Source organism: Alligator sinensis, unplaced genomic scaffold, assembly GCF_000455745.1.
Source record: "Alligator sinensis unplaced genomic scaffold, ASM45574v1 scaffold487_1, whole genome shotgun sequence".
Lineage (NCBI taxonomy): Eukaryota > Metazoa > Chordata > Crocodylia > Alligatoridae > Alligator > Alligator sinensis.
Window position 1 is genome coordinate 1,652,834 of NW_005842301.1, and position 9,670 is coordinate 1,662,503.

At 47.1% G+C, this 9,670-nt stretch overlaps 1 protein-coding gene across 1 annotated transcript in view; it reads right to left on the minus strand.

The window, feature by feature from the left end:
• LOC102382078 (5'-nucleotidase domain-containing protein 2-like) overlaps positions 1-9,670 on the minus strand; it is a gene marked incomplete at its 5' end in the record, with an annotated part of 19,212 nt that overhangs the window by 5,456 nt on the left and 4,086 nt on the right. The window contains 2 exons of the mRNA XM_006028274.3: positions 2,525-2,665; positions 5,906-5,992. Of these exons, the coding sequence (XP_006028336.2) occupies positions 2,525-2,665; positions 5,906-5,992 (228 nt within the window). The remainder of the gene's footprint in view (positions 1-2,524; positions 2,666-5,905; positions 5,993-9,670) is intronic.

A 9,670-nucleotide genomic window follows, 5' to 3' on the forward strand; every position in this document is an offset into this window, starting at 1 on the left:
CTGCGTCGGGCTTCGGCACCAGCTCCGCAACAACGCGCCTTGGAGCCGGCGGTGGGGGCGGGGCCCGAGGCAGCACATCCCCGGTCTGTCGCTCCCTCACTCCCAGCACGGAGATGATGAGCCCGGCACAGCTGTTTGTAGCAAGCAGCAGGCATGCTGCAGCTGCCCAGAGCTCGGGCTGGCTACAAACAGCTGCACCAGGCTCATCACCTCTGTGCACCAGTGCAGAGCTGGTGCCGGAGCCCAGCGCAGCTGTTCGGAGCCGCTTGGCTACAGCCGGCCCCGGCTCTGGGGAGCTGCTGCCAGCCGGGATCCCGGGCTGCTCCCAGCAGGAAGTTGAGATGCTGCAAGCCCTGCTGGGAGCAGCCCAGGCTCTGTTGCTGGCAGCAGCTTCCCAGAGCTGGGGCTGGACGCGGCGTGCAAGGTAAAATGGCCACGCGTGCCACGGGTTGCTGACCCCTGATGCTAATCCCTAAATTGGGGGCAGGGAATTATTTCTGGGGGAGGGCCACTTAACAAGGTTTGGTGACTTGTCGAGGGCCACATGGGTAGCCCCACCCCTTGACAGTTGCCCCACCCCCCGGTTGCCATCTTGGAGCTGGAAGTCCCACTCTCAACCCCTAACCATTGCCACCGGAAGTTCCACCCCTTGCCCCCTGGGGCAAGACTAAATTCTTAGTCTTCTGTATTGTGTATGCGTGTGTGGGGGGGATTGGGTGTGCATGCGCACACAGCGAGGGGTGGGTGTGTTCGGTGGGAGGGGTCTGCGTGCGTGCATGGTGGGGGTGTGTGTGTGTGTGTGCATGCAGGCATGTTAGGGTGTGTGTATGGTGGGGGGGGTGTGCATTCAGGCATGGTGAGGTATGTGTATGGTTGGGGGCTGTATAGCGCGGGGTGGGGGAGTATGTGCATGCATGGTGGTGAGTACGGTGGGTGTGTGTGTGCGTATGGTGGGTGGGTGTGTGTGTGCGTATGCAAGCATGGTGGGGGGTGTATGGCATTTGTGGGGTGAGTATGTGGCTCTGGAACAGTCCTCTCCTGCAGTCAGCACGGGGGGAAGGGGAGACGGTGTGTGCCATTTGTGGGTTGCGAGGGAGGGTGGGAGCAGGATGGGAGGGGTATGGCCACCCCCCCCAAAAAACACTCCCACCATGGTGCAGCAGGAGGTGGGGGCAGGGATATCTGACCAGTGCTGCACATCACAGCAAGGAGCTCAGCCCCCGCCAGGCAGTCTCTATCACCAGCACTCCCTAGCACTCACGTGGTGGGGGAAGGGAAGCCCCAGGCCCTGGAGCCAGCTGCCTTTCCTGCCTAGGCTGGCTCCAGGGCCTGAGGCTTCCCTCCTGTGCCACAAGAGTGTGGAGAGCGCTGGCGATACAGATGGCTTGGCGGGGGCTGTGCTCCTTGCCGCGATGTGCGGCGCTGCCCAGAGCCAGGAACCAGTGCCAAGTTCTAAAGCCCCCTTTTTCCCCCCTCCCCACCTGCTGCTGGTCCCACTGCCTGCCAGGGTTGCGACCCACTGTGGGGAAGGGGGCCCATACCGTGCCCAGCTGAGCTCTGTGCTGCCTCTGCAGCCCTCGGTGTGGTCTCCGCACTGCTGCCAGCCCCAGCCCCATGGTCCATGCCCCTGCACCCCCCTTGTCTACCTGCTGCCCAGAGGAAGCAGGGTGCCAAGGAAGCCTGCAGCAGCAGCCCTGCCAGTGCTAGTGGGTGGAAGAGTCCAGCCCCGCAAGAGTGGGAGCAAGGCATAATAGGGTATGTTGGGGGCAGGTGTAGGCACCTCACTCCCACCCTCATAGGAGGAAGGGCTGGGCAGGGCACAGTTCATTGGGGGTGTGCCTTGGGCTGGATGAAAGTGCCTGGTAGGCCAGATGCAGCCTACAGACTGTATTTTGCCTGCTCCTTCCCTAAACATTTGACCTGGTTTGATGGATTAAAAAAGAAATCCTCACCAAAACACATTTTTCTCCCCTTCACATTTATGATGTTTTGCAATTAGAGGGAAGCTATAATAATGACTTGATAACATCACAAAAGGATGTGTACAAAAGGATGTGTACAGAACAGTATCTACTTAATGTTATCTTCCTACATCAAAGAGCTCTGACATCTTTAATTTATTTGACCTTACAACTGTCTTGTTAAAATTACACAGTGCATCTTAAAAATCAGTACAAAAAGGTACAACTTAGAGCTTTTTCCTTTACTCAGACCAGAACCAAAATTTTTGAAGATCTGAATTTAACGTAAGTGCTAGTCTGTTAACCAGTGCTGCCTCAGTCATGATTAACAAATAAACATGAAAAAAAAAAAAAAAGAGTGTCATGGAAATTTATATTCCCAACCCATCCCCTTAGCATGTTTTGCACAAAATATGCCATCTAGTGGCAGAATATCTAACAACTGCCACCTCTGGCCTTCATTAGGACTGAGCCGTGTTATTTTGGCTTGTTGCTACTGAAAGGGTCCCAACTCCTGTTCCAACCCATTTGACAGTCAAATCTACAAATCTACTCCAGTTTACCTGCATTCTCTCTAGCAGCCCAGTAAGTGCCTGCTGCCAGGTCAGCGAGTGCATGTACTGTTCTGTATTAATTATCCGGATTTCAGTTTCCAGTTCTGGTACAATTGCGCCCGTCCTCCAGCCATGACGCAGCATGAGATCCTAGATGGTCAGAGTGGGAAGGCAAGTCTGAGTTTTATATTTTATTCTCAAGTTCAGAAGGTGAGAAAAGTAGCTTTGGAGGAACAAAACTAGAGCTTTCACAATCACAGTATGGTCACATGAAGGTCACTAGGGTAAGTAGCTGCACAATGTTTATGTGGAGTACAGTGGCAGCTAGGTCTGGAATATTGCTGGAGAAAATCTTTCAGAAAAGCAGCAATGGAATTTATGTAGAGACAAAAGTGTTTTTCACCCAACAGACTTGCTTCCTTTAGGATCCAGATATAGTCCATTACACGTGCATGAAGACCAAACAATCAAGTCTTGCATTACACCACAAGGCTCAATCACCTGTCCTTAATATCTGGGACGCAATGTTCATGGAACATTCCTCCTTACACACAAAGCAGGGAAGAGGAGGAGAGAGTGAACAGTGCATCTCAGGGAACACTGCAAATCCTAATCTCAAAAATAAATCAGGATTCTCCTGATGGGGTGAGAAAGTACTGAGGTTGGGGGTGCAGGGTTCTTTAAACCACAAACAATATGTGATTTTAGAATGTTTTCTGTTCGGGAACTTGAGATCCAAGAGAGTCTCTCTCGCTAAAAAAAATGCCCACAACTTGTGTACAGCTGTGGGGAAAGACGCTCTTAAAACAAGTGTCAGTGATCTAGAACACAAATGGGGGTGAGAGAAGCATTCAGACAAAGTCTGGTACACAAAAAGGAGACCACTGAACCATTCTCAACCTCAGAGGCCCAACATATTCCTAAAGAATAAAAAGACTACAGCACAAGTAGTAGGCTTAAAGTGCTAACATATTCAGGTTCCAATACAAAGTGCCACAGAAGGAAAAGACAAATGAACTCTTGCCTGCACTGCAGTCTCAGCATGGCCAGCCTTATTTATTTATTTTTAAAGGGCATATCATCTATACAGGTGCACATTTTTAGAATATTTCTTGAGCTCTAACAGCAGACCAGATAGAGAGTAACCATTTGGATTATCCTAAAATGTCTTCTAAAAAATCTTCTAAAACAGTGTTAAAAATGTAAATGACCTGCTGCCTTCTGAAGGAGAAGGGAGGCTTTGATACCTCAAATTTAATTTAAATTTACTCTGCTGTAAAAGGCAAATAGTCTGCATTCAGCTGAGGAAGCTTAATTGGAAAGATTCCAAATCAGGAAGTCATGGGAAAAACATACAACCCCTTGCACCTTAGAAATGGTTGCTTTTCTGTGAAGAAATACTAGCCTGGCTTTCAAACCCTCTAAATAAAAAGAAGGAACCACTCACTGAACTATGTCAGAGTAGGAAGACCAGTGATCCAATTGGGGTAACTTGGTCACGCTTCCAATTATAAAATTGAGTGGTTGTGCACACTGCCTCAGCTGGATATTAAAAATTAAAACATCCATTAGAATTAATACCACAGTACTTCAGGTATGTTATCCCCAGACAAATGAGATTCATGCCTTAGCAACTTACTGCCACAGAAATTCAGGCAGCAACCCAAAACAATTGCTACTATGATGCCATCCAAGTTAAATAAGAAAGTCAAAACTGCACGGTCCTATAAGCAAAATGCCCAATAGGTTAGGTCAGTGGTTCTCAGTTGAGATGCCACAAAATCCTGGGGTGCTATGAGCCCCGTCCAGAGGTGCTGTGACATGTTTGCTGCTGTGGCCAGGTTAAAAACTGTCCCATGCATGTCCTGTGGAGGCTGATCAAGAAGCAGCTGTGGCTGGGCCTTCTTGCAGCCCTTCCCAGTCCAGCCCCACATGCTCCTCCCAGCAGCAAAGGCATGCCAAGAAGGTGGTACTGTCTCATGCCCCTTCCTTTCCAGGCAGAACACATGGGGTTGGACCAGGAAGACCTGTAGCAAAAGCACATGATCTGGCCGCAACAGTTTGCACTGCCCATCCAAAGGGATCAGGCTGGGCTGGAGCAGCCTTTTATGCTACTCAACCAGAGGAATCCTGCTGTGCTAGAGCAGCCCTTTTCACTGCCCAACTAGAGAAGCTGTGTAGGGACACCTAGGGTCACCCTCCTCCCCATCCACACCCCCGACTCCAAACCCCACAGGCACGGGGGAGTTTTGCCCAGGATACAAAATTCACTAGTTCTGCCTCTGCTCCCGACTGCTTTAGGTTTAATCAGACAACCATAATACAGACAGGAGTGTGGCAGCATCCTATGGTTGAGAACCACTAAGATAAGCTGAGGTTCTCAAGCTGAGGTCTGAAGTAGTTCTTAACCAGGTGCCATCGAGTCCAAGAGTTATGGAGGGGCACCCTGACTCTAAAAAGGTTGAGAACCACTGGGATAAGTCCTCTAGCAATCCAAATCAAGAAGAAATCTTGACAGTAACCAATGGTAATGTAATAATTTAATATTGACACCATAGTATCTTTCCAAACTCCAGGAAGTTTACATTCTGCACTTCACTCAGTTGCAGGAGTGGCACCAATCTATTTTCACTGCTTCTAGAAACATTTAATCTCGCCCCTTGCCCAGTTTGCTGTCTGGATTTCTCTCACAGGGAAATGTTTAGATGAAATGGTAGCCAATGGTAATACAACATGAGAAAAAACACCAATATGGTAGGGAGGATGCCAGACCAAGTGAGCTAAGAGGTGATAAGCAACAACTAATGTGAAAAGGAAGATTACTAGTAATCTCCTTTACCTGTGCCTTCACTGTCCTCCATCCCTCAACAGCTTATTACTGCCATTACTCCATTCTATTCACTTTAGTGTTTTTCCCTCTATTTGACTCCCTGTGAAAGATCCCTAGGTGAAAGTTTTTCACCTAAGCAAATCTCAGCCAAGATCTGCTCCGCATTTCTTGCTGCCCTTTATCTCCATATAGCTTATCCATTCATTTCAACAGTTTTACATTCTTGTACTAATGTTATAATTCCAATAAATCTAACACACTTCTAGAAAAACAACAAATTAAGACACTTAAAATCTCATGAGAGATCTAACACCATGAAAAAGGTAACTTAGCAAACAAACTAAAATAACAGAACACATTAATTAGGAATTAAGGCCTAGATCCTCAAAACATGCTTAGGCACTTGAAATCCCAGCAATTTCAACTGGAGTTAGGCAGCTAAATACTTCAGGATGTGGGCTCAAACCTTCCTTACAGTCAGTCCAGTGGACTAAGCCACATTTCAGCACCATTTATTACTGAAACAGACAGATAAGTGGAGCAAAAACTGTAATGCTTACTGCAAGATCACTGTACAGATGGTCACCAAAATAAAGCACTTTGGATCCACGCCAGCCTGTTAGCCTCAGAAAGTCAAATAAATTTCCCTGTAGAGAAAGAGAGAACAAAAAAATGTCAATATAAAGCAAACATCTTTTCTTTCCAAGCAGTGATATTTCAGCATTCTCTTAAGTAGTTCAGTGGAATATCAAATTCCTATTAAAGCAAGGTAAGACAAATTAATGTCACATGGGAATTCATGTATTATTTAACACACTGTCCCAAAACAGTTAACCACTCTTAAAAGTACAATGCTTCAAATGTGATAACATAATTCAATATCCATGCCATAGTATCTTTACAAACTCCAGATATTTTAATGGCACTTACAGAAGTTTACGTTCTGTACTTCACTCAATTGCAGGAGTGGGACCAATCTATTTTCACTTCTGTAGACATTTCATCTGGTTCTCACCTCTCGTCCAGTTTGCCATCTGGATTTCTCACACTGGGAAATGTTTAGATGAAAGCATCTTACCCATTTACTACCACAGGGCAGGGCAGTTTTTTCTATTAGCTTCCTTTTTTTTTTTTTTTTTTTTTTTTTTTTTTTTTTTTTTAATATATATATAAACAGCTTCAGAAAAATTCTGGATTTAGATTACTTATCAGTAATTCATTTCTTCCTCCAACCTGATTATTTGACCTCCCAATCACACTTTTGGGGCCAGACCCCCTGCCTTTAGCTCCTTGGCCACTGATTCCCCTGCCACTGTGCCATGTGGGCACCCCCAGCAATGCCCTGGGGCAGGGGCAGAGGCAGGAAGCAGAAGTCTGAGGAGGGAGGAGGAGCCTAGAGACCCAAGCTGTTGCTGCAGCTGGAGCAATGGGAGGGGGTGGGAGGCAAGAAAGAGTGGCATCTAGGTGAGAGCTTGGGGCCCTGCAAGTTAACTGCTCATGGGCCACATGCAGGTCCATGGGCCCCTGGTTAGACGGGTCTCGGCTTAGGCAAGTGTAAAGGAGTTCAATGCTTTTAACCTTGTCAGATGGCAAGAGTTAATCAATGCTATCACATATTTCTGGCAAATGCTTCATAGACATTAGGGCTGGAAGGACCTCACGAGATCGGGTCCAGCCCCCTGCCCAAGGGGCAGGAAGTCAGCTGGGGTCAAATGATCCCAGCAAGATAAAAATTCAAGTGGTTTATTAAAAGTGTTCAGAGTAGGTGCCTGTACCATTTCTGGTGGGAGTCTATTCCAGGCTCTGGGGATTCAGACGGTGAATAAGTTTTTCACTATGTCCAGCCTAAAATGGTCTTCCAGCAGTTTGTGACCATCAGACCTTGTCTTCCCTAGGGGTGCCCTGGTGAACAGATGTTCTCCCAGTTCCTGATGCACACCCCTTATATACTTATAGGCTACCACCAAGTCACCCCTGAGCCTTCACTTCTCCAGGCTGAAGAGTCCCATGCCTCTTAGCCTCTCTTCATAAGGCCTATTCTCTTGTTCTCTAATCACGCAAATGGCTCTCCTCTGGACTTTCTCAAGCTTCACCATTTCCTTTCTAAAGTGTGGAGCCCAGAACTGGATGCACTAGTCCAGCTGCAGCCTCATCAAGGCCGAGTTAAGCAGGAGGATGACTTCTTGGGTCTTGCTTGTGATGCATCGGTAGATGCAAGTCAGTTTTGTTTGCTTTGCCAGCTGTGGCATTGCATTGGTGGCTCAAGTTCATCTTGTAGTCAATTATGACCCGCAAGTCTCTTTCAGTCATGGTGCTAGTGAGTGTGGCATTGCCGAGCCTGTAAGTATGATGTGGATTTTTTCTCCCGAGGTGGAGCACCTTGCATTTCTCCGTGTTGAATGCCATCAGGTTTTGATCTCCCTCCCCTGCAGGCCTGTCCAGGTCAGCCTGAATCACCAGCCTATCCTCTAGCATGACCATGCTTCCCCATAATTTGGTGTTGTCAGCAAACTTAGCCAGTCCACTTCTGACCCCCAAACCCAGATCATTTATAAATATATTAAAAAGAGTACTGGTCCTAGTATTGAGCCTTGGGGGGAAGCCACTGGTCACCATGCACCATGTTGACTCTGTTCCAGCGACTATCACTCTGGGTCTGACCACAGAACCAGTTCCCCAGTCATCGGACAGTAAGGTTGCCAAGGCCGCAGTTCCCCAATTTTACCATGAGGACGTCATGGGAGACGAAGTCAAAAGCTTTTCTGAAATCCAAATATATGATATCAACCTCTTCTCCTTTGTCTAGGTGATGCATCACCTGGTCACAGGTGGTCAGGCAGGTGAAGCCTGCCCATAGTGAAGCCATGTTGGCTCTCTCAGAATGTTGCCTTCCATTAGCCTGTTGTTAATGGATTCTTTGATGATCTTTTCCAAGATCTTCCCAGGGATTGAGGTCAAACTGATTGACCTGTAGTTCCCTGGATCATCCTTCCTTCCTTTCTTGAAGATAGGCACCACACTGGCCCTCTTCCAATCTTCAGGAACCTCTCCCATGTGCCATGAATTCTCAAATATCCTTGCCATTGGCAGTGCTATGACGTCAGCCAGCTCTTTTAGCACTCTTGGCCATCCAGGCCAGCTCATTTGTGGATGTCCAGCCTCTCAAAAAGTGTTCCCTTATAAGATCTTCACCAATTATAGGCATATCCTCTCCCTTACCCTGGTAATCCTGTATTCTGTCAGGCAGGGTGATCCCTTTGGGCTGTTGGAAAACCAATGCAAAGTAATTGTTAAGGAGATTAACTTTTTCCATTGGATGTCAGCTGCCCCGTTGGTTCAGCAATGTTGCCCTTGTTTTTTTGTCTGACTTCCCACATATCTGAAGAAGGACTTTTTATTGTCCTTGATTCCTGTGGCCAATTTGAGTTTGGTTTTAGCCTTGACTTTCCTAGACCACTCCCTACAGGTGCAGGCCAGTGCTGCTCCTTAGTGGTATTTCTCTATTTTTAGATACAGAAGGGCCATGAATTCCCTATTTAGGCACGGGGTCACCCAGCCCTTTTGCTACCTTTCTTATGGGCCAGAACGGACTTCCCTTGTGCTTTTAGGATTGTGTCCTTAAGAAGCAACCACTCATCATGGATTCAGCCCATAGACTTTTTGAGTCAAATAGAGCTAGTCAAGACTTCCCTTATGTTACCTGACCTGCTGATTTTGTCATTTTTACTTTGTGGGCTTGCACTGGTGGTTGTCTGCCCACCCCCCAGGCTACTAGCTCTACTGCAGTGTTAAATGAACCACCTCCCTTTCAACCTCTTACTTTGATTCGTGTTGCTGGAAAGCACGTTCGCTCCTATAGTTGCAGATGTTGCTCAGGTTTTCCCAACAGCTATACGGAAAGGCATAATTGACTTAGTGGCTAGAACATGGGACTAGAATTCAGGAAATCTGGCTTCTATTTCCAGTGCTACCATTTGCATGGTTCAATCACTTCCTTTGTGCCACTGTTTTCTTCTCTGTTAAACCAGTGCTAGCCAGCTGCTTTAGTAAAGGATTTTGATATCTATTGATGAAAACCTAGGTACTTGATGCACTGTACAGTCAGTCAGGTTGGTTCCTGGAATACTTTCACTCTTCTGACATTCTCTCTCAAGAAATGCCCTATACATGTCAGGTCCAAGTGGCTATTCAGACTCCTAACCTGAGCCTGACCTCATGACTTGACTTATGACCTTATATCAGTGATTTTTAACTATACCCTGGGGTGCTGCAAGATCCTTTTAAAGGTGATGCAGTATATATATTACCAGTTAAGTGTTTCTTTC